The sequence below is a fragment of the Cottoperca gobio genome, chromosome 13, assembly GCF_900634415.1.
Source record: "Cottoperca gobio chromosome 13, fCotGob3.1, whole genome shotgun sequence".
In the NCBI taxonomy this organism is placed as follows: Eukaryota; Metazoa; Chordata; class Actinopteri; order Perciformes; family Bovichtidae; genus Cottoperca; species Cottoperca gobio.
In genome coordinates, this window is record NC_041367.1 from 26,790,812 (window position 1) to 26,815,876 (window position 25,065).

Here is a 25,065-nt window from a genome sequence, read left to right on the forward strand (position 1 = left end):
AAACAGACGTTATACACTCGGCTCTCCCCTTCTTTCCCATATACTATCCACAGCTCAGTCAGAACTGGTGAATACAACAAAAAAAGAAGCTTTCTTCAGAGTGAGAGGATGGATATCAATCTCATGTTTGTGTGTTCAGTACAGAGCTAGAGTCTGGGTTAGCCTAGCTTAGCATAAAGACTAGAAGCAGGGGAAAAACCCCCCCACATTTTTACATTTATGTTTCTGAACATATCTTCTAATCTATCTTTAAATGTACAATATGTCAAATAGAACAATATCAAAGACGGAGTTTGGTGTCGTGGTGAAGCAGCGTGGGATCATGGGAGTTTGTCATTGCAGTTCCTTTAGTGTTCGTCATTCTGGAGGTTTTTATCAGGAGCCGAACCAACAACACGGACTGGCTGCGAGCAGAGTTGCCACTAATGTTTGCTCAGCTGGTTTCTCTGATCAGGTAAGAGTCTGACGTTCAGGAGGTTTTATTCACTGAGGTCTCCTCCTCTCCAAAACAACCAGACCCGGTGAGTAACACCAGAAAAAACTGTAATAAATAATAAATAAAGCAGTTTCACGATTAAGGGGCAGCGAGCCAACTACTAACATTTGCTCAGCTTGTTTCATCGTCATAATATTACATATTGTGCTTTTAATTAAGAACATAAGGCATATTTCTTTAATTGATTTACAATATTAGACATGTTAATATAACTTATCAGCAGATTAAGTAAGTAAGTAGTATATTAGCCTGTAGAAGCCCATTTTCTTCTTTCCATGTGAGGTTATAGCATCAGATTAATATTAGTGTTGGAGACACCTGTTTGCATTGTATTTTACCAACAGGGTCTCTGCCCTCTCTCAGTTAACACTTCTTCAAAGAAAGAGACTGATGAAGAGCTGGTTAGGGTTGTAATACTTTAGTAAAACTTGAACTCAAGTAACCATGTTTGTGTGTGACCCTGAGAGAACACTGCACTGGCTGTGTGTCAGTCTGGTATCAGAGAGAGGCCATAGGGAGTTATGTGGAAGCTGTTCAAAACAGACACAAAGGCTGCAATAATCAATGCTTTGTATCATACCATTGAATTAAATGTGCAATGTGTAAAGTGAAAGCTGTTGCTCGTAGTGGATGAAGCCAGTTTCCTTCAGCTCCGCTGAGCTGTAAGCCTCTTCTGGCTCATTGCTTTGGTTCTACAGCATATGTACACTGGGCTCAGTCTTACTGCAGTGGTTCCTAACAAATTCCCATAAAGTCAATGTACACTAGCTAACAGCAGACAGACATGGACACAGACACAACTCCAAATGAATGATCATGTTGCGTGATGTGTAAATATACAACTTCCCCCCGCTGGTCAAAGACGAACAAACAAAGCTAAATATTTCCCTGTGATGAAGCACTGTGCTCCGTCAGTACCTGCTCCAACATCTGGATGGTGCCGGCCTGCTCGTCCAGCTCCTCCTCTTGGTCCTTCAGCTTAGCCTCCATGTCGCGCAGCTGCTTCCTCACCTGAATCATAAAATACAGCACAAAAATATACAAAATATACTTGTAAAACAGAGCTTATGCTTGACTTGGCAGAGAACAATTTCATTTGTGGTTGTTGGTTTGTATTTAAAGACTGGATGTCTCGAGTGACTGAGCTGCTGTAGCACTGAAAGAGAGCATTCTGCAGGTTCTCTACATAGTTTCAGTATAAAGAGATTTATAGCAAAAATGCAAAACACAACAATAAATACAATAACACAAGAAAGAAAGAAGACCTTGGCCAGCGAAGCCTCATCCTTGGATTCCTGGGAGTTGAGTTCCTGCTGCTCGGCCTCCAGCTGGTCCAGCTTCAGGTTGATTGCACACACCTCCAGGTCCTTGTCCTGAAGGACGGAAGGTTACAGTCAGAACAGAGAGGAGGGCCGGTCGGGGAATTACAGTGTGAACATACAGCGGGAAGGCTGAGCAGTTATTACTCAGCTCAGCAGGTAGCCACGCATGCACACACACACACACACACACACACACACGGCATGTAGTTGTATATAAAATGTTAAAATGGTCAAAACTGACATGTTGGATTTAAATATTTCACTTAATATAACTTCTAAACACCAAGGGGTCAAACTCACATTAAAGTGAAAGTGAACCAGTATTGCAAACACAGCTACAACCTTGAGTCATATTATGTTTCATACAGTAGTATGCTTTGTATGTGCAATTGCTTAGTTGTTCATTTTTGCATTTATCTGTTTTTTCACCATGTTATATTTTTTAAGATTGTTCCCTGTAATTTGGGCACTGCCTCATCTTGAACACAGATAGAGATATGTCAGTGTGCCAAAGCTATGTGAGAGCTCACTAATAGATCATGTAGAGCAGGGGTCGGGAACCTTTTTGGCTGGGAGAGCCATAAAAGCCAAATGTTTTTTTAATGTATTTCCTTGAGAGCCATATATTTATTAAAATTGAATGCAACTTTATGCGTGCATTTTTTAAAAGTATAACACGTCTCTGAGTACTAAAAGTGCCATCAGTGTTTCATAGCACAGTGCTCTTTTATTAAATAAACTAAACGCTTATGTTATTAATCTCATTTATGTGCACGTTTCAGTGTTTACTGCACGGGTGTCAAACTCAAGGCAATTATATCCGGCCCGCGAGAAAATATCATATGTCGATCATAACTGGCCCGCCGGTTTTGGTAATTAAATCAATTCATGTCACAACCACGGTAAAATACATATGAGGAAGAATCTAAATGTGTGAATGAAATTAAACTGCCCCGGGACAAACTGACGGGACTGACGACAGATGGAGATCGTGCGATGCGGTGAAAAGAGCGGATTAGTGGGCAGGATGTGGGAGAAGATGCAGCTGACGGTGTATCACTGCATCACACACCAGGAAGATGGAGATGAAGATGGAACATGTAATAAGCACCATAACACAGACAGGAAACTTTATAAGAGTCAATTTAAGTCTTTTCCTGAGGAGATACATTCTGAACATGGCGATGCGATGGCTGAGTCGAGGGAAAGTGCTGAATAGATTTTTCGAGTTGCGTGAGGAAATCTGCAAGTTTTTGGAAAGCAAAGGGAAACACACCCCAGATCTCTGGGACGATGTGAGCGGGACTGTTTGTGCGACATAACGAAGCATCTCACTGTTAAACCTGCAGCTTCAGGGCCGTGTGATCACGGACATGTATGATGCCGAGCTGCCTGTGGGAGACTCTGATGCAGAAGGAAACTTTGGTCACTGCGTGTTTCCAAACACTGACAAACATCTCCACCGCTGTGTTCCCGACAGCATTCTGTTGATGAACTGAACGCATTTGCCGACTTTGCAGCTCAGAAATTTAAATTGAACTGCTCAGCAATCCGTTAGCAGTTGACTTAAATATGTTCCTATATCTTTGTGTACTTTCTCCAATATGTGTATCCTGTTCAATAAATGTGGACCTCGACGTAGTCCCAGTTTTTAATGTTGGCCCTCTCTGTGATTGAGTTTGACCCCCCCCCGGTCTACTGCTTGCTTTGCGCAGTCTTGCGACGGGCGGGGCTCCGCCCCCTACACACACACACACACACACACACACACACACACACACACACACACAGCGGAGGAAAGGAGAGGGGAGAACTAAAAACAAATCCGCTGCTAAATGTTTTACTTTAAAATGGCACAGTATAATTATTTATTACTTGTTAAGTTAAAAAGTGTCAGCTCAAAATTGTCTGCGAGCCATATCGCGTTATCGAAAGAGCCATAGGTTCCCGACCCCTGCTGTACATGATGCTTATATATGCATAAGGATAAATCTACTGTAAAATGTAATCTCTGAGTGGTCCCACTGAACATGAACATAAAATATGAAGAGACACTACAGAGATGGGAATCCACCATCACCACAGCAAATCTGTATGTAATTACATAGATTAAAAAAAAACATCACATCAGTTCAGGTCACACATTGGACCACCCAGGCACACACCTCCAGCTGCTGTCGGAGGCTGAAGGAGTCTCCGGCTAGCATGTCTTTCTCCCGGGCCAGCTTCTCCCTCAGGCTCCTCTCCCTCTGCACCTCCTCCTGTGCTGCACTCAGCTCACTGTCGAACCTGCACACCGACACACAAGCAGGTTTAACCACTCCTCTGACACACACACCTCTGCACAGCATGATGCTATAAACAGTCGTGTGTGTGTGTGTGTGTGTGTGTGTATTAGTTACAATGCAGAACAGCTATGAATGAGAGTGGCTGAGTTCTACATGAAAAAGGAGTTGGTGAGTTGGTGTTTAAGATCATACAGGACGTGGAAAACGAATGCATTATTAGGATACCTTTGCTCTTTGCCTTGGCTTCCCGTTAATGGTATATGATTTATTTGTTGCTGGCCCGTATGAGTGCATTCTGTAATAGTAATCTAATACTGATAAAACAATTATAACTGCCTGAATGTCTTGACAAAACAGCAATATTTAAATGCGAGACAGCTTTTCAGTAAATTTAGGATTAACATTTACTACATTAATACTCCCTTTAGTTTAAAGCATTACAATAGACTATACAATCCCACAGGAGCAAAGGAAGGACTGGCTAACAGTTCTGCTCTTCAATAATTCAAGTAATGTTACATTTATATATAAATGAGCAGACATTAAAGTGCATTTTACAATGCACCTTAACACCAAACTTCATTGTGAAGTCGGAGAATGTGGCTGTGTTGTTGAAAACCCTATTACCTTTCTGCTAAAGGGCTAATCGCTATAAACTGTTATCAATCTCTATTTTCCATCAGGTAGCTCCATTTTCATTTGCCTTAATAGAAATCTGCTGTGAAAAAAGCATCAAGTGAATGAAGGGGTCATAGTGAGGCAGTAGTCCCCTGGTGAGTGACAGTTTTAATCAACGCTAAACTTCAGAGTTAGATCAACTGCAGCAACACGACTCATTCTGCAGACATGTTTGTGTTACTTTACAGTTCTGTCTTCTGCTTAGTGTGTGTGTGAGTCTACCTGCAGGTCCTTCATGTTCTTCTCCAGGCGGAGTCTCTCAGAAGTTTCACTCTCCAGCAGCTGGGTGGCCGACTCCCCGGTGTTCCGCTCATCAGCCAGCTCTGATGACAGCTCAGACATCTGATTCCACACACACACACACACACACACACACACACACGATGTATATTGTCAGAAATGTGTGGGGATCAAAGACATAAGAACCCTGACTTATAGAAAACCCTGACATTGCCATGGATGCAAAATATGTCACAGTATATCCTTTTCAGGATGTCACATGTTTTCCTCTATGGCTCTCACCATTACATTCCCTTGTTAGAGTAACTTAACACCAGCTGTGCTTCTCATTTGTCTTACATCATGTCTCCCCGCTCCTCGGGTGACCCGGAAATCAATCTAGGGGAGCGAGGATACAGGAGATCATCATACAGAAGTCTTCTATCAGAACGACATACCCCAGTCATAATTCCCATCTATTTTATATTGCTGTGAAAACATCTCTTTCAAGCAACTACATTTATTCAAGTTTCTTGTCAAAATATTTATTTTTTACAAGATTACATTTGAACGCATCATCATAACATTATAATTCCGCCCAATACCAATTTTTACTGAATAGACCTTTAACGCATCATAATGTAACTCTATGGAACCTCCGTTCACCGGCTGCTGACAGCTAACGTTAACTAGCTCTCCTCCTGACAGATTTGTTGTTCACAATATAGCATTATCAAATGTGTACATTTCCCATTCCTGTTTATGTCTCTTCTTGTAGATATTACAGGTCTTACAGGTTCACAACACCACCGTCTTTTGGGGGAGTTTTTGGAGTAATTGGACATTCTCCTGTCCAACATCCCTGAAAATGGCCCTCCACTCGTACTTCTCGGTGACTTCAACATCCAGTCAGAGAAGTCAACAGACTTATTATCTCTCCTATCTTCTTTTACTCTCTCCCTGTGTCTGTCCCCTCCTACTCACAAAGCTGGCAACCACCTCGACCTCATATTCACGAGAAACTGCTCTACCTCAAACCTCTCTGTAACCCCACTTCACATCTTTGATCACTTTTTCATATCCTACTCTCTCCCCCTCTCCCAAACTAACAAACCTATCTCCCCTAATACTGTACCTCTCCCAGCCGTAACCTTCGCTCCCTCTCTCCCTCCTCTCTTGCCTCATCTGTCCTCACGGCACTCCCTTCATCTGACTCCTTCTCACTCATGCTTGCCAACTCTGGCACAGACACTTTCCTCTCTACTCTGTCCCCTCCTGCAGACACACTGTACAACATCAGGAGGATACGTCCCCTACTGACTCAGAAGGCTCTTGTCGTCTCACTGACTACTGCAACTCCCTCCTTGCTGGACTGCCTGCATGTGCCATCCGACCTCTAAAGCTCAACCAGAATGCAACAGCCCGACTGGTCTTAATCTACACAAGTTCTCCCACACTACACCGCTTCTCCTTTACGCTGGTGCTGGCCTACCGTGCTGTGAATGGATCAGTCCCTTCCTATCGAGGCCATGGTCAAACCATACACCCCAGCTTGCTCACGGCCAATCAACTTATTTATTTTTGTTGCACATACATTGGTTTGGCTTATTTGAAGCATTTGTATTTTATTGTTTCTGTATGTAGCACTTACATTGGTTTGGCTTAAAAACAAGTACCGTCATGTTTTCAGAATTTTGGCATCAACTCTGTGCCGAAGTATAGGTTACCGTGACATCCCTAGTAGTAACTATAGGCCTGACAAATAAACCACACCCACCCACTCGCATTATCTGTGCAAATACAAACACCAAGGCATACAGCATCTGACGATCTGTTTTGAGGTGTTCTCCAAGGTTCGGCCCTTGGTTCCATTGTGTTTGCCTTGTGAATGCTTCCCCTTGGACTGACAATAAGACACTTTACATCTCCAAATTGCTGAAACCCAGATGATATTCAACTATGCATTTAATTTAAGCCTCAGAATGAAGCAACATTTTAAATAACTTCAACGCAATAAAAAATGATTTAATTAAACGTTTAAGACAAAGGAGGAGCACCTCAGGCTGGAAAGCAGTGTTTCACTTCCCTCTCTGGTAGGGTGTTTCAAAAGACTTTCTTTAAAGTTGTTTTTTTAAATATATTTTACATCAAATCCTTTTATTTTCTATTTGTTCAGGTTTGTTTGCTACAATGGGTATGTGTAGTAATATTGTTGTACAGAGTAATTTTTCTAACTCTTTTGAGAAAGATTGCTAATTCTGTGAATCTTTCTCAGAATTCAGGGCTGATGCTCAGACATGACTCAAATCCTCCTCTGTACTGAACATGTGTCCGTGTGATTCTGTGTGTTTACCCGGCTCTCAAGGCGGTCGCTGCTGAGTCTCAGCTCGTTCCTCTCTTTCTCCACCTTCTCCAGCTTCTGCTTCAGCTGCTGGATCTCTTCCTGAGAGGGGAAAGACAGAGGATGTTAATGAGATACACACACGTTTGTTAGGATACAGCAGATGGAGTCAACCAATCAGCATATAATAATAATACATTTTATTTGTAGAGCGCTTTTAAAAAAGGTGCTCAAACCTATGTACATATAACATAAAAAAATACATTAAGAAAAACAGGACATCAACATTAAAAATACATAGAAGTAATTACACATTAAAAGCAGATCTGAAAAGCTGGGTTTTGATTTGGGATTTGAACATGGTGAGATCGGTACAGTCACAGATGTGTTTGGGGAGTGAGTTCCAGAGGGAGGGGGCGGCGATGGAGAAGGCTCCGTCACCCCAGGTCCGGAGCTTGGTCCTTTGTGGTGATGGAGCAGGTCGATGAGGTAGGAGGGGGCCTGGTTGTGGAGGGCTTTGTAGGTGAGGAGGATTTTAAAATGGATGCGTTGGGGGACTGGGAGCCAGTGGAGGGGTTCTGCAGGACGGGGTGATGTGGTCACGAGAGCGGGTGTGGGTGAGGAGACGGGCGGCAGAGTTTTGGAGTTTAACTCATTATACTCATAACTGTTCTTAGTTTTTGTTTAATTGTAGAGGTGTAATTACGGCTGTTTTCCTACAGCACAACCTCTGATATCTATCTGATGAATATGATACATTTTGATTTATTAAATATTTAGATTAAAGTTTGTGTCAGAATGGTCCACATTTCTGGCATTTCCATGAAAAAATATTCAATAAAGTTTTGGGGGAAATACACCGATACTGACTTCTATGACTATATCAGTTTTCAAGAATCTATCAGTCTTACATTCCACCAGAAATATGCCTGTTATTTCATGTGTACTTGTTCAATAGTTATGACTCTAAAGCACAGGTGTCACACTCAAGGCAAAGTATGACTCTGTGGGCGCTACACAGTTTCCAAACTTCATCCCCGAAACGATGCCTCAACCCTCCTTCATGCCGCTCAGATGCTCTGCATGTTTGGAAGCACATACCTGTGAGAGCAGCTTTTCTCTGTGATGAAGATGAACAAAAACCCACATAGGAGTCTCACTGATGCACACCTTCACTCACTGAGGGTTTCCACAGAACCCCAAACATTAAACTAGCAGCTAAGAAAAGATTCCAAACATCTGGCTCTGACACATGTGCATACTAGGAGAATGTAGCCTACCTAAATATGTTCAATATCTTTATCCAATAGGTCTATCCTGTTCAATAAATGTGGACCCTATTTGGACCTCAACTAGTCCCAGTTTTTAATTTTGGCTCTCTCTGTGAATGAGTTTGACACCCCTGCTCTAAAGAAAACGGCAACAATTCAAAAGCCCACAGCATTCACAGATCCACCTGTGTGTGTGTGTGTGTGTGTGTGTGTGTGTGTGTGTGTGTGTGTGTGTGTGTGTGTGTGTGTGTGTCTGTGTGTGTCTGTGTCTGTGTACACTCACATCCTTGCCACGGATCTGCTCCTCACTGAGCTGCACCTCTATCAGAGGTCTTACGGTGGTGAAGAGCTTCCACCACGGCCAGCCTTTGACACCACGATTCTTCTTTATGTTCTTCTGGATGCAGCGGATGGCCAGATCCTGGATCTGACAAACGCACACGCACACAAATAAAAGACAGAGGAGAACACAATTCATTACATTTATTTTGGAAAGACACTGTCTGACCGGCAGACAAAGGTCAAGAGCCCTTAGTTGAGTGTCTTGATATACTGCATACTGCATGTTAGAATTCTCACGGATGGATCTTCAAGCTTTAGTTTGAGCTGAGCAGGGGCTCCTCCAAAATAAGACGTGTTATCAAGTCTACTGGAAAAGAAAATCCGGATTCTTCTTTGAATCAGACTCTCACACACAAAGGCCATTTGTAGAATCAAACCAAGACAATCTTTATCATTTTCTTGAAGACAGGAGAAGCACGATAACTTGGATTAGAGAGGATTAGTAAACACTCACCAGCCCTCTATGGTTACATATGCCTTTAAATCATCAGTACTTTCCTTTACTTTGGCATAAACGTGCATGTGGTTTGGCTGATGGCTGTATCTCACACAGACTGGTAACATTTCATGCACACAATAAACCATCAACGTTAAAATGGCAGATGGTTGAGGAGGCATTAGGAGATATCTTCTCTACCTGCAGGTAATCTGGAGAGCCATTCATAACACACAGTTAGGTCAAATAACTCTCTACAGCAAAGGCTTGACTGGGAGGTCCTGATGACACAAATGTTACTCATCAGAGAGAAACACCCACAACAAATCAAACATGATGCCCAGCTACTTTTCTGTTAGACGTATTTGTGTAACTGTAGAAGTCAGTTTCCAGTTTCAGGTTAAGAGATGAGGAATAAACCAGTTACTGACCAGTAACGGATTTAAAAGCACATGGAAACGACTGAGGGAAGCAGTGTGGCAGGATGAAAGGAAACACTGCCCTGGGCCGTTTCCCTCAAATCTTCATCTCAACACTTTTATAAACTTCATGTCTGATTCCCACACTCCTCCTGACCTGGACAAGAAAATACTCTTCCCTCAAGCTTCCACTCAGCAAAAAGGACTCATCTCATTTCACGTCGATTCAATTGAACTTTTCTTATCGAAGATAAATAATCTTGTCAAGCAGTTGTTGCATTAAATGATTAAATGTTTTGCTTTTAGAGCCAAGAAGAAGTCTGACAGCTGGTCATACTGGTATCCTCACATTTAGAGAACATTAGATGGATCTGCTTATTTCAAGAATCAGACCAGTCTTAAACAACACAGACATTGTTTGTCTTTTTCCTTTTCCTTTTGATGGACTGGTGAAAGGTGACATCTTCACAGGGGGACAGTCCTATGTCTAAGCTTACAAAATTGTTGGACTTGAGGCAGGTAGCTGAAAAATGACACGCTACTAAAAAACATGTTGTATTTTCACACTTAACCTGAAACTCAGATTTATTTGACTTAATTGTACACAGAGTTGATATTTACTTACTATTGTAATTCTTCTGCTGTAACTTGTGTGTACTCTGTACATACAGCATCTACATGTAGTGTGTGTAGTGCCGTCCTCTGTCATTCAGTGTGTGTACACGAGCAGAAGTATCCAGGTTGCTCAGGTAATGTGTTAGTGTTTACTTGGATTGTAGAAACCACGTTACTGTAAATGTGCGTGCATGCAGCAGGTCAGTAATCTGACCTCTACGCTGAGGGAGTGAGTGAGTGAGTGAGTGAGTGAGTGAGTGAGTGAGTGAGTGAGTGAGTGCGTGAGTGAGTGAGTGAGTGAGTGAGTGAGTGAGCATCTCTGTTTGTCCACGGCTAATGTCTCATACGACTTATACTGTCGTTGATTGCTGACTCTTCACTAGGCCTACTATTAACTGGCCCGAAGGGGCAAGTGCTTTAGTTTGGACTGTTTTGGACAGTGTGTGTGGTCCTGTGTTTTTGGCCGGCTATTGTCTTTTCACTTAAGTAATTAAGTGGTCTGTCTGTGAAGAACGTGAGGCTCTCAGCCGGTGTCCTCAGCGGGCAGACAGAGAGACAGCGGGGATAAGAAGCCTGGAGAGCCGGCAGCATATCTCACATCTAACTCAGTGCACTAAGGGTTTATTTACACCAAAACAGAGTTGATGCTTCTCAGAACCTTGTTGGAATCTTAGTCAGATTGCAGTGCACTGTCAGACCTGTGCATTAAGCCTGTAACAAGGTGTCCATCCAAATGTAGCTCAAAACATGATGGAAATATGTCATTTCTGTTTGGTTAATGTATTATGCGCTCCACACATACTGTCTATAGGCAACTATTTAATTCGGCTAATTAGGCTCAGTGTTGGTTGGCTGGCAGTGGAATCCCCCATGCTCCTCCACTCTCAACTATTCCCCATGAATGTCAAAGAGAGAGGGAGGAGCGGCAGACTGCAGGGATTCAAAGCAGCCAGCGGATCTCTTCTATTTGTCTATTCCCCCATGGCGCAGTCTCTTTTTCTCCAGACTCCGTTCCTTCCTTCCTTTTCTCATTCTCATCCTCCCTCACTTATTTCTAGTGCTTTGAACGCCTCTCCCCCTGCAGGGAGAGAGAACATGGAAGAAACGGGAGTGGTTCCCTAGAGCAGGAACAATACAGACTAGATAGAGGAACAAACTTATTGATTTTGTTCTGTGACAATATAATGAGGGCCTGAGCAAATTTAAATCTACCTTTGTGAGTATAAGGACGTTTATCAATGACAAAACTTAGTTTTAAGTTTTAATCCCAATGTGAGAATGCAACGGCACAGATTTGTAAGTGCAAAACACAGTTTGAGAGACACATTGACAGGTGCTCTTTTATTAAATAAACTAAACGCTGATGCTATTGATCTAATTGATGTGCACGTTTCAGTTTGTACTGTCAACTTTGTGCATTCACATTCTCTCCTTCGCTCTGTTTTGCGAAGGGCGGGGCTTCGCAGCTGATACACACACACACACACACACACACAAGTTCGTTTATGAAACTCAACATCGTTCCCTGGGTGTTCAGACATTAAAAATAATGTTATATCGCTGAGGTATATCGGTGGCCAAGAAGTCATGCTGTTTTCATTGACCCAGCCATCCTGCAATGTCAAGGGATCAGGCACTGAAACGCCACTCAGAATAACCAAAAGCTTAGTCTTTTCTTTTTCTGTGATTGAAATTCTTTCGTTAGCTGTTGGTTGATCCTCAATGCCCATCTCTGATGCAGCAAATACCCTGGCAATAAGCTCGAGTTTTGTTCCTGAAACCTTTAAATTCCGCTTGTGGCAAAATACTTTCAAAGCTTCGACTTTCCACATCTGAACCTCATCATAAGAAAGGAGTTCAGAACTCATTGTAGAGTAGTAGGTTTGTTTACAACACGCTTGAAGAATAAGCTAAATATAATGTAAACACGTAGAGAAGAAATCCAATATGGCGGCCCTTGTAGAGTTGGTGCTCACTTTTCTAGGCTTGCCACCCCAGCATGCATTGCGATTCCACCGGAAGCCCGAAACTCCGATTCCGTCTATAGAATAAGAAGGGCTGCTCACAGACTTTAACAGGACAACCCGGCCGTGGTATTCGTCAAATGAAGAAGATGATGTACACTGGGAAGAGTTTCTGATGACCTTCTAATGAATGCAGAAGCCAGAGACCGCTCCACTCTCATGTTGCTAGACTTAAAGTCATAATTCGCAAGATTTTCTTGAAATCTTTTCAATATATTACAAAATATTTTAGTTGGAAGGCCTGAACCCAGTGCGCACACACACACACACACACACACACACACACACACACACACACACACACACACACACACAATATACAAAGTATGTGCACCGAATTAACTCTGTGTTCACATGAGAAAACCTCCACAAGCAACATTAAAAACGTCCGTGAAGTTACACAGAAAGTCAACAGATCCCCACTGGCATCTTCAGGAGTCAGTTAGCACGGCAGCAATGTTTTCCACTCATCAGGCTCACTCTGGTGGAATAACACACACACAGGCAGAAGAAAATGGCAAAGACAAAATCCTTCACAAGTTGCCCCAAAAAGCTTATTTGGCTGCACTGTAAATGCCTCTCTGTGGGTTTGAACACGTTTCATTTCACTGTGAAGTATCCAGCAACAGCGTATTGATAGCGTATGACTTACTTATACAAAATGTATCAGAGTGTCTGGCCAACGGAGCTGGAAAAGTGTCATTTGGTTAACATCATGCTGATGCTGGAGAACGGCTAGAACAGGGGTCGGGAACCTTTTTGCCTGGGAGAGCCATAAAAGCCAAATATTTTTTTTATGTATTTCCTTGAGAGCCATATATAAAAATATATAAATTTGAATGCAACTTTATGCGTGTATTTTTTAAGAATAACACGTCTCCGAGTACTAATAGAGGTATCAGTGTTGCATTGAACAGGACTCAAACTCAAGGCAATTATATCCGGCCCGCGAGAAAATATCATATGTCTGTCATAACTGGCCCGCCAGTTTTGGTAATTAAATCAATGCATGGCACAACCACGGGGAAATACATTTGAGGAAGTATCTAAATATGTGACTGGAATGAAAGTTTTTGGAAAGCAAAGGGAAAGACACCACAGATCTCTGGGACGATGTGAGCTGGACTGTTTGTGCGACATAACGAAGCATCTCACTGTTAAACCTGCAGCTTCAGGGCCGTGTGATCACAGACATGTATGATGCAGTGAGAGCGTTCTAAGCCGAGCTTTCTGTGGGAGACTCTGATGCAGCAGGAAACTTTGGTCACTACGTGTTTCCAAACACTGACAAACATCTCCACCGCTGTGTTCCCGACAGCATTCTGCTGATCAACTGAGAGCATTTGCCGACTTTGCTGCTCAGTTATTTTAATTGAACTGCTCAGCAATCCGTTTGCAGTTGACTTAAATATGTTCCATATCTTTTTGCACTTTATGTGTACCCTGTTCAATACATGTGGACCGTGTTTGGCCCTCGACGTAGTCCCAGTTTTTAATGTTGGCCCCCCCCCCGGTCTACTGCTTGCTTTGCGCAGTCTCGCGACGGGCGGGGCTCCGCCCCCTACACACACACGCACACACACACACACACACACACACACACACACACAGCGGAGGAAAGGAGAGGGGAGAACTAAAAACAAATCCGCTGCTAAATGTTTTACTTTAAAATGGCACAGTATAATTATTTATTACTTGTTAAGTTAAAAAATGTCAGCTCAAAATTGTCTGCGAGCCATATCGCGTTATCGAAAGAGCCATAGGTTCCCGACCCCTGGGCTAGAATGTACTCTTGTCGCAGCCTCTCAGCATCCTCCATGATCTCTGATGATGGGTTGATGTATTCATCAAGACGTGCTGTGAAGAAGTGAGGATGAGCTACTCACAGGGACTCTATTCAGACCCCAATAAGCTCCCAAAACGCTAGCTGAACGCTAGCTGTACTGTAGAAACACGTTTAATAAGTTACTCCGCCGTCAGGCATCATCTTAACATAGGTTAGGAATAGGTTATCTACTCGTTATCAATAAATTGGCTTTACAGTACATGAATACGTTAGAGTCTAACGTATTCATGTACTGTATTCACGTAGGTATTTATGTACTATATTTACATAGGTAAGTATTCACATACTGTATTTACGTAGGTAAGTATTCACGTATGTCTAACATCACGTAACGTCTGCATATCTTATGAAGCACACGTTGGGTACGTCCGGTAATTTTGAACATGCTCAAAACATCAGCGTTCAACAACTCACCCAAGCGTAACATTGCATGCTCTTAACGAATACTACTTATACCCTACCTTATATCTACGTAAACCAGCGTGTTGCCGATATTTTGTATACACCATATTTTTGTATATCTTATGCATTCGTCCGATACATTTTGTATAAGTAAGTGATACGATATCAATAGGTTAGACATGCATATCTGTATACGTTCACTTTTCCGATCCGATGAAAAGTTGGATGTATTTGGACTCTGACAAATTTTCATATACGCCAGAATACGTTTCTGCCATACGGATATGTGTGACAGGGCTTTTAGAAGACACACACAGGATACAGCCCCCATCCTTCACACAGGGACAAGGCATCATAGCCAGGCAACTTCTTCTCCAGGACTGTGGTCGATACCAGTGGAGAGGAGACTGACATTAGTGTGATGCTAAAGCATCAGTCCAGCAGGGAGGGGAGTGAGTAAAATGACAAGAAGTCACCAGGAAACAAAACCAGTAGCTCCAGTTCATCTTAGAGGAAATTATTTCACTACTGCCAGCTTTGTGCACAAACTTGTCCCAAGTGTTTTCCTAAGGCAAGAAATAGTTATGCATTCCCAAACAGTTATTTAAGAACAAATGCAACAGCTCTGTCTTACATCTTACCACCATATAAGATAAATAATTAACATGAGGGTATGGCATTAAGCTCTGATAATTATGTTAACTACATGGGGCCAGCAGATAAGAACAGTTAGAATGTATCCATGTACGAAGATGGGGCCACAGATCAGATTTATTGAGAATGGGGTTGTTTCTGTGGTGCCTCCCTGTATATCTGACCTTCCCCCTGTATTCATTATAATTACCACCACATAACACAGCACATGATGTTTGAAATTAGTTATTTATCTAGTATGCCTGGATAAATATTCTGCAGTGAAAATGAGGCTACAAAGATGTGCCATGATGGAGGCTTCAGACGTGTTGAAGGGAAGCAGCAGCCTCACCTTCCTCTTCTTGAAGGCCTGTCTGGACAGGTATCCCCTGCAGGCAGCCTGGAACAGAGAGATGTTCCTCCTGGTCTGGACGTCCCGCTGCTCCTCCAGCCTGGACAGAGTCCCCGCTCTGAAGAACACCTGCAGGAGGAGAGGTCACACACAGTAAGTTGAGTTCACACATATTGTGGTCAAATATAACTGCAAACATTTTTCAATTACCAAAATTGTCTTCTTAACTTCAAGACTTCAAACTTTGCACAGTAATGTTCATCCACAAAACTTGCTACAACCATAGGTTTATCCTCTATGCTTCACGTTGATGTGATCAGATTTGAAGCAAATGTAGTGTATATGAAACCGTCAACAACTACAGTAAGAGAGTCTTGTTTACTGATAGAGCTGCACAGATACATGTCGCATGGAATGGTAATGGTCCTCTTTGGCTGACTGACAAAATTATGATGGACCTCTGCTCAAATAATAAAGCGCTGGAAACATGCCAACCCTGCACTTAACAATTTCACAGAAGTCAATATCCAATCTCTTTCATGTCTTAAGTAGTGAGTGGGAATAGATCTGCTTCTGAGTCCCATAACTTTATACCCTCCGAACATTTACCATGACCAACCAAGTTATACTGACATGCACCTGGCATAGACCCAGGGGTCCAGGGGGAGGCCAAGTGACCGCCCTGTTGTTCAAATGTTGTTAGTCAGAACTATGGATGGCCTGAGTCCTTTTATATTGAGTGTCTCACTTGAGTCAGGAGACCATGTTCCATCCAGTATTTATTTTAAATATATTTGTCTATTTTTTTCCTACTTAATACAACCATATTTCAGTGTAACACACGGGGTCAATCCTAGCCCGAAGCTCACACTATACGTGCTGTGCAGATAGAATAATTAATCAAGAAGGGAAGTGCTGATGCAGGAAGTGAATGAGATAAAACTGCTGCTCTTTTGAAGTTGATGTTTAAGTTGAGAAATGAGACGGTGGTGTATATGTTGAAGGGTGGCCCAGCACACAATGACGGGCATCGAGACGCCACCGGTGTACTGGCTTACATCGAAAACAAAGGCTGTGTGTTTTGACATCTCTGATGCCTAACACTACTCCTGATCCACACCACACTCTGGTAGTGCTTTGTCTACAGCTCCCGGTGTGAGCAACACTCCGGCTGGCAGCAACATTTGAACTCCATGTATGTTAAAGGAAGGATGAGACTCCCGAGTGTTCCCACAGGGCTGGGGGAGCCACAGAGAGCAAAGCTAAATCATTTGAAAATAGTTCAATCTTTTTGACAAGATGTCACGCAGATCATCTGTCAAATGTGGACCAATAAATGTCAAGGCTAAGCAGTGTGTACTTCCTGTGTGTATTGTGTCGAAACTTGACCTTACATTGGATCCAACTGCAGGCCTGTTCCTGGCAGGCATATGCCACATAAAAAAAACTTAAATGCAGATTTGCATTTTTGTTACATGTTGTGTAATATTGCTCGGAGCTCCTCAGACTTTTTTGTATTTGTTAATGTCTTCCCTGTCCAGAGTAACTATCTCAGCCTGATCATTATAGTCTGGTCCAGAAACATCCCTGTGTCTTTCATCTCCTCGGCTGATGATTTGGGCAGCAGAAGTGCTACTTCCTGAATACCAATGAGTGCACATTTCATTTTTGACTGTAAAGAGTCACGGCAGGCTATAAAAACCTACATCATAATGCCTCTAACTCCTTGTAGATCATTTGTGTCTGGGGACAGACATTGCTCTGTTCCCCGGCCCTGAATTAGCTGGCAGCTCTTTGTGGAAGTAGATTCATTAAGCAGAGTTTGAGTGATGCTTTGTCCTTCAGAGGATGTGACTCTTCCTAACTCTGACTGTCATTTTCTAAATTGGAGGAGCAAAGGAGAAGTTTAGCATGGCGTAAAGAGGAAATTAAGATTGTTGTTTAGATGTCATGCAGACCTTTGGACTTCACTATGCAACAATGTTGTACTGTGCAAAAAAACCTTTTACCCAACCTACAAAAATGAAATGAAGATTTGGGCAATTTTAGATTTATTTATTTATTTGAATTTACTTTTATTCTTCTGCAGCTTTTAAAAATGTAAGAACATTGGCTACTTTGGAGAAAAAAAAGCAGACACATGTTATATATTTTCTAAAGTAAGTTAACCAAGGAAGGAGCACTTTGAGGAACTCCTGAATCCGACTAACACGCCCTCTATGGTTGAGGCAGAGCTGGAAGCTGATGGGGGATCATCGTCAATTTCCCTGATGGAAGTCACTGAGGTAGTCAAACAACTCCACAGTGGCAAAGCCGCAGGGGTTGATGAGATCCGTCCAGAAATGCTGAAGGCTTTGGGTGTTGAGGGGCTGTCTTGGTTGACACGCCTCGTCAACATTGCGTGGAAGTCTGGGACAGTGCCTAGGGGTTGGCAGACCGGGGTGGTGGTTCCCCTATTCAAAAAGGGGGACCAGAGAGTGTGTGCCACCTACAGGGGTATCACACTTCTCAGCCTCCCTGGTAAAGTCTACTCCAAGGTACTGGAAAGGAGGGTTCGGCCAGTAGTCGAACCTCTGACTGAAGAGGAACAATGCGGATTCCGTCCTGGTCGTGGAACAACGGACCAACTTTTCACTCTCGCAAGGATCCTGGAGGGGGCCTGGGAGTACGCCCATCCAGTCTACATGTGTTTTGTGGATGTGGAGAAGGCGTATGACCGGGTCTCCCGTGTGATACTGAGGGAGGTGCTGCAAGAGTATGGGGTGAGGGGCATCCAATCCCTGTACACTCAAAGCGAGAGTTGTGTCCGGATACTCGGCAGTAAGTCGGACTCGTTCTCAGTGAATGTTGGCCTCCGCCAGGGCTGCGCTTTATCACCAATCCTGTTCGTGATTTTCAAGGACAGGATATCGAGGCGTAGTCGTGGAGGAGAGGGGTTGCAGTTCGGTGACCTGAGGATCTCATCGCTGCTCTTTGCAGATGATGTGGTCCTTATGGCATCATCGGTCTGTGACCTTCAACAGTCACTGGATCGGTTCGCAGCCGAGTGTGAAGCGGTTGGGATGAGGATCAGCACCTCAAAATCTGAGGCCATGGCTCTCAGCAGGAAACCGGTGGATTGCCTACTCCGGGTAGGGAATGAGCCATTACCCCAAGTGAAGGAGTTCAAGTACCTCGGGGTCTTGTTCGCGAGTGAGGGCACGATGGAGCGAGAGATTGGCCAGAGAGAATCGGAGCAGCGGGGGCTGTACTGCAGTCGCTTTACCTCACCGTTGTCACTAAAAGAGACCGGTCGATCTTCGTTCCTACCCTCACCTATGGTCATGAAGGCTGGGTCATGACCGAAAGAACGAGATCACGGGTACAAGCGGCTGAAATGGGTTTTCTCAGACGGGTGGCTGGCGTCTCCCTTAGAGATAGGGTGAGAAGTTCAGCCATCCGTGAGAGACTCGGAGTAGAGCCGCTGCTCCTTTGCGTTGAAAGGAGCCAGTTGATGGATGGATGGAAGTTAACCAAAAAAGAAGTGTCAGTATGTAAACTAACGTACGGGCACTAGCATTCAAAAAAGTCAAATGATACCCAGGCATAGTGGGGGCTTTATAGTTGGGGAGAAACAAGTGACTGCAGTGTGCAGATGATGTCAAACTAGCCTAGGAGGAGACAACACATCTGGTTAGCATGAGCTGCCGTGCTCCTTGGAGACCTATTTGTCAGTGCGGGGATGGTTTAATGACATCAGGCAGAGAGTCACACACAGGTTAGCAGTGAACCACAGGGCAGTTTGGCAGTGAGAGGTGGCTCATCTGTCAGCCACCTACACAGTCCACCTCATGTGTCATGGGTGACACTTTTGTTTTATTTCGGATGATAATTATTCCCAAAACTAAAGTAGACAATGCTGTGTGTTTTCTCTCCAGCCATACACCATGAATTATCTGATGTGAATATTTGCTGTCAAGCAACAGACCTATATTGACAGTAAATCAATTTCAGATCGTCGACTTTTCTAAACATTTAAATGAGTATTTACAGTTTCTGGTGCACAGCTCAACTTGGCAGGTAGCTATTGTAACAATATTGTAACATAGCTATTGTAGGAGAAGATGTGACTGATGCACGAGTAATGTGATGCTACAGTATTAATCACATGCTTTTCTCCACTTTGATGCAGCTCATTTATTCGTTATTCTAAATGATTCCCACACTGCATGAGGTGCACCGTATAATTAGACAGAGTAAGTGGCCCAGTGTGTGGGTTGGTTGGACCTGTGTGTGTCTTGTGTGCCAGAAAAAAATATGTGAAACAAGAGGCATTAGTAATATTAGAAATATGAACACCACAGAACAGAAAAGTTGGGATTGGGAAACTTTTTCTAAACATGGGAAAAGTAGCGGGCCAAGTATAGACTGCCACACACCAACACCAAGGCAAGGTTAAAGTCCCCGTAATATCTGCCACGACACTTCTCTAATTGACAGCTGCTTTTTATCTCACAGCTACAGAGAGCCACAGCGGTCAGCTGCTGCCATCAAAGAAAAGATTAACAACAACACACAGCTGGACTACTGAAGGTGAAGACTCGTCACTGCACAGGAACAAAACAGCTCTGACGTCTCCATGCCCACCACACCTTCGGCTAGAAAGGCAGGTGAGGAGAATAGAAAACACTTTCTAATTGTCTGTTTAATTGAGAGTGTCACCAAGTGAAAAGACGTTGGAACTTGAAGCCCAGAATCCTTGATGGCAACACAGAAGTGTGGTCAGGAGAGGCTGCATGCAGAGAGCCACAGATTCTGCTCCAGGTAATAACGGCAAAAGAAAGGAATGTTTTAATGAGAAGAAATGTCTAAAATCAAAAACCAGCATTGTGGATGCTCATCCTATAAGGGTTAGTCATACATTTAAGGAGAGAATTCCCCGCTGAGCTCTCAGTATGTATGCACTGACATAACTAGAAGAATTATTCACCTCGGGTAGTAGCCAGGTAAGGAAGAAGACTTGGGTTCAAGGTTAATGCTGAAGATTCACAAATTAAAACCGGCATTCAAATAATTGCCAGAACAAAAAAAAAAAGGTTTCTAATAAAGAACCTTTAGGTGGAATTGCATTTACTATGATAGTTCCCATGTTAAATTCAGCAGCAAATACATCAGTACTACAACACTCTAAGTGACTTCTTCATGACTTCACCAAGTCATTTCTCTCTGCACTCAACACGGCACTGAACATGTTTCACATTAGAAGCTTACCACCAAACTCAAGTGTTAATCATTCTCAACACATGCACATAATAGCAGGAAAGTGAAGTACTATATTCTTTCTCTGAAATAAAACATTTGTTCAGGAATTGAAAGACAACAAAGTAGATTGGATTGGTAGGCCATGAATTATTATTGTGGAGCAGCAAACAGCATCAACAGAAAATAAAAAGCACAGCAGTACAGAAAACAGATAATATGATAAAAATGACTTTCTGTAATATACGCTTAGTTCAACTAAAGGCATCGCTCTACAGTTAATAATGTTAATAAAGGCCCTGGGACGTGTTGGAAGAAGCAACAGCGTTATGCTAACAGTCCTGATGTGTATTATGAGATGAAAGGTGTGCGTGGGCATGACTGCACTCACCCGGCTCAGCCCCATGTGGTAGCTGCTCTTCTCCAGCTCCAAGGACTCCAGCAACTCCTCCACTGCCTGGAAACCAGCAGAACAAACAGTCAGAAGACAGGTAAACAAAAACAGGCTGCTTTGTTCTGGGCCTCACCTCCAAGCCATCTCATGACCTGGTTGCCCAAAGGATGCTAGCTTGTTGTTATAGCAATATGTTGTTTTCCCTTAACACCAGTTAAAACAAACACACGCTCCCCCGATCTGCCTCGAGGGACAAAAGAAGTCAGACAGAGAAGCTTCTCAGGTCCCCTCAAGTCAGGTTTCATCCCTCGTGTCAACTCAAGCTTTAGAAGACAAACTGCAAACTGGTTGCTTGTTGAGGGCTGATGCTGAAGATCTGATTAACATTTGTTAAACCTGGGCTAAACGAGGAAAAACACCACGGGCCTCTTGATGATAGGAAAGTGTTTAATTTGGCTGTTTGTTCATTTTTACTGGATTTATGTAGTGGAGTGTAGTAATATAAAAACATGTGCCATGTGCCGGAAACAATAATATGTGCACGCCATGTATTTTATGGCCTCAGTAAAATCAAAGCCCCATTAAATGTGTCGCCCCAGGTTTGATGAAAACTTTGGAAGAAGGTTGAAGTTCAGACTGGCTTTTCAATTATATTGTGAGATATTTTGTGCACAAAATTGACAGTTTGACTGGATTATTCTCGAGGAGAGCTCATGGAGTGTCCATGAATGTTCTCAGTACATGTTATGCATTCTGCCCAACAGACTTTGATATTAATGTGTACACGTGAAATTGTTGTCCTGATGGTGCCACTAAAGAAAGATCAGGGGGTCAAAAACATCAATAAGAAAGCCTGTGTTACAAACTTGGGGCATGGAGTTTGAAAATAATTTACTTTCATCAGCCAGGTAGGGTCTGAGTTATCAGAAGAATAGTGATTCAGCATTTTTAAACCATAGTACGAATATTTAGTTTAGTTTCTTACTGTCTCTTGTTGAGATATCTCACTCTGATTCAACTTGCACCGACCCTGACATCCTTAGGAGTACAAAACCGAAGTGTACCACACTCTAAAAGAGCTTCTTCCAGCATGTACACCACTCTAACTCAATAGTAAGACATGATAATAATACATACAGTACGGAACATAACATGTCCCTACAGGGACCGGTCACTGACGGGAATGTTGTATGATGCGGTGGATTTCCTCTCTGCTGTTGGTTGGTCTGAAGCGCTGTTGGCAGGTAGACCATCTGGCTCCTAACATCATGGCTACATCACGCTGTATTAAGAGGAACTGACAGAACTGGGCTGTCAGTGGCAGAAAACAGCCTTTTCTCAGACCGGCTCAGCAAACTTCTTTCTGTCACTTTCTCTTTCTCTGAAAACCAATTCTTTCTATTATTCCTCCAATTATATGCCCTTTTCTGTCTCAGACTGCCTCCTTTCATCCATCTTCCTCGCTTTCTTTCTTTTCCACTGTTCGTTCCCGACTCCCCAGAGTACTGCCTACCATTAGTTCTTTCTGAGTGGGCTATCCTCTCAAAGCTCATCTCCAAGGAATCTTGTGAGCCACTTTACTGCCAATGTGCTGTGGTGTGGTAAAGAGGAGAGCTTGATTTGATCTGCTTAATTAATCCAGTTAAATTTTCTGTGTTGACAGCAGCTATTCATCCTTTTCGTATTCCACATTTAACTGACACACTCAAACAGGCAGTTTGGATTCATAAGTAACGTAAAAAACATTCTTTACTTTTTAAGAAAGGACATTTTTGCACATCAGGTGCAGAAGGCCTTAATGTAGAGGTGCTTTTCCTGCAGCAGCCCCACCTCCCACTCATAAAGGCTAATCACGCCTTTGTGCAAAGCTGCTATATACTGCCTGAACAGAATGTAGAGAAGACATTAATCATATGCTCAGGGATGTTCCTAAACTGTTCTGCCTCCTATACAAAAGAAATGGAAAGATAATGAGACAAGAAAAAAAAAGTGGAAAGAGACAAGGGAATGGGAGGGGAGGGGAGAGGGAGAGGGAAGGAAAGAAAGAGCTCTTCCCACTGCCGGTAATTAATCAGTACAGTAGCCGTATGCTGCCAGCCTGTGCAATCATAATTAATTACACACAAGAGCGCTCTTGGAACAGGAAGAGGACAGCGGAGAGAGAAGAGCGGGAGGAGAGGAGGAATAAAGGGATTCTGTTCACACCGGGAGACGAGAATGTCGAGGGCAAGGAGAGAAAGACTGAATCTATAGACTTTCAACCTTCTACCAATTTTGAAATCATCAGGGTTATTTCAATTATTTATATTATTGTAGGACAAAGCTCCTCCAGAAGACATTATTTTTAGCCACGACAAATAAGATGAACTTGATGTGTGCCTTTTTAAATCTGACCTAAAAGAATACATTGTTGCCTCTTGAGGATCTTTTCGTACTTTCATACCAACTGACAATTATCAAAAGAGGATCAGCAATCTCCTACACACACCAGTGTTGATTCATTATAAAAAAACTGACAATAAAACTCGGCTAATATGCATCCATGCCTTGTTACTGCGTTTCCTGTGAGAAGAAACTCTTAACCGCAGCTTATAGGAAACAAGGTCTTCCTGTGATAACACAGCTCAGAATACTGTATGTTGATGTACTGATGCAATCAAACCGCCGATCATGCACCAGAGACAAAACAATGAAAAAATGAATAAAATATAAAGTGACGATCGACAGATTTGACTTTTTAGTCAACAACAACCGAAACATTGTATTTTGTTTTCCACAGTTACTTTGGTTGTTCCAGCTTCCGCCATTTCCACTGGGGATTGTAACAGCAAAGAACTCTGATACTCTTTGGTAACTGGTGATAGCTACCGATACTAACTAAAGTGCTGTCCTCTTCCTTTGTGCCGGATTCCAGCCTTCAATTCCCCGGAGATTGGACCCGGTGGCAGACAGAATTGCAATTGTGAAAGCGAGACTTATAGGGCGCCGATAGTGTCATTATTCTACAGCCATTATATTATTCAATCAATATTTACTTCATAATCATAAGTTAAAAAATGTTTTAAATTACTGATAATAATTTGATCCTATTAGACATTTATGAATATTTGTAAAAAATTAGCATGTCAATTCTTCAGTTATGGTCAGAAACTTGTAAATCTGACCTTGACCTTTGACCCCCAACTTTAATCAGATCATCCTTCAGGTGTTCCTGAGATATCACGTTGATGAGGTACGGAACAGACATATGGAGTTTGACTTCCATCAACAGTCACTATCTAGCCACACACACAGCATGCCACAGTATCAGGCTAACCCTGCCAAACACTCACCCTCTTCTCATCTGTGACAATGTAGTGGCGGCCATGTTTCTTGGTCAGATGTGGTGCCAGGACATCAAAGCGCCGCCGGAACTCAGAAAACACCATGTGGTCTGGGTATCCTGGAGGCAGCCGAACAGAGAGAAGAGTACAAAAACACAGAAATTATAGGAGCGCCCTCAGCAAGTGGAGAGCCAACAACGTGTCCATGGTCAACTTTCATTTTTCAGGAGAAGTACAGCCAAAAAACTAAACAAAACACTTCTACAGACTTAAGTGCAAAACAAATGTGCTGCGGTTTGAAGAGGCAAGAACAGTAAGAATGTGAGGAGAGTTTAGGAAAAAGTACTAAAGGATATAAAATCAGACACTTTTGCTAGTCGGTTCATATGGAAGTTAGCCTGTTGCAATGGCAAGCGCTGCTCTGAC

General features: G+C 42.8%; 1 protein-coding gene across 1 annotated transcript in view; it reads right to left on the bottom strand.

Annotated features, from left to right (window-relative positions):
- Positions 1–25,065, bottom strand: part of LOC115017350 (unconventional myosin-XVIIIa-like) — a 90,551-nt gene that overhangs the window by 34,640 nt on the left and 30,846 nt on the right. The window contains exons 19-27 of the mRNA XM_029445696.1: positions 24,649–24,758; positions 21,314–21,379; positions 15,685–15,813; positions 8,899–9,042; positions 7,357–7,446; positions 5,011–5,126; positions 3,984–4,143; positions 1,762–1,869; positions 1,415–1,507 (exon numbers count right to left, since the gene is read on the bottom strand). Coding sequence (XP_029301556.1) covers positions 1,415–1,507; positions 1,762–1,869; positions 3,984–4,143; positions 5,011–5,126; positions 7,357–7,446; positions 8,899–9,042; positions 15,685–15,813; positions 21,314–21,379; positions 24,649–24,758 — 1,016 coding nt within the window. The remainder of the gene's footprint in view (positions 1–1,414; positions 1,508–1,761; positions 1,870–3,983; positions 4,144–5,010; positions 5,127–7,356; positions 7,447–8,898; positions 9,043–15,684; positions 15,814–21,313; positions 21,380–24,648; positions 24,759–25,065) is intronic.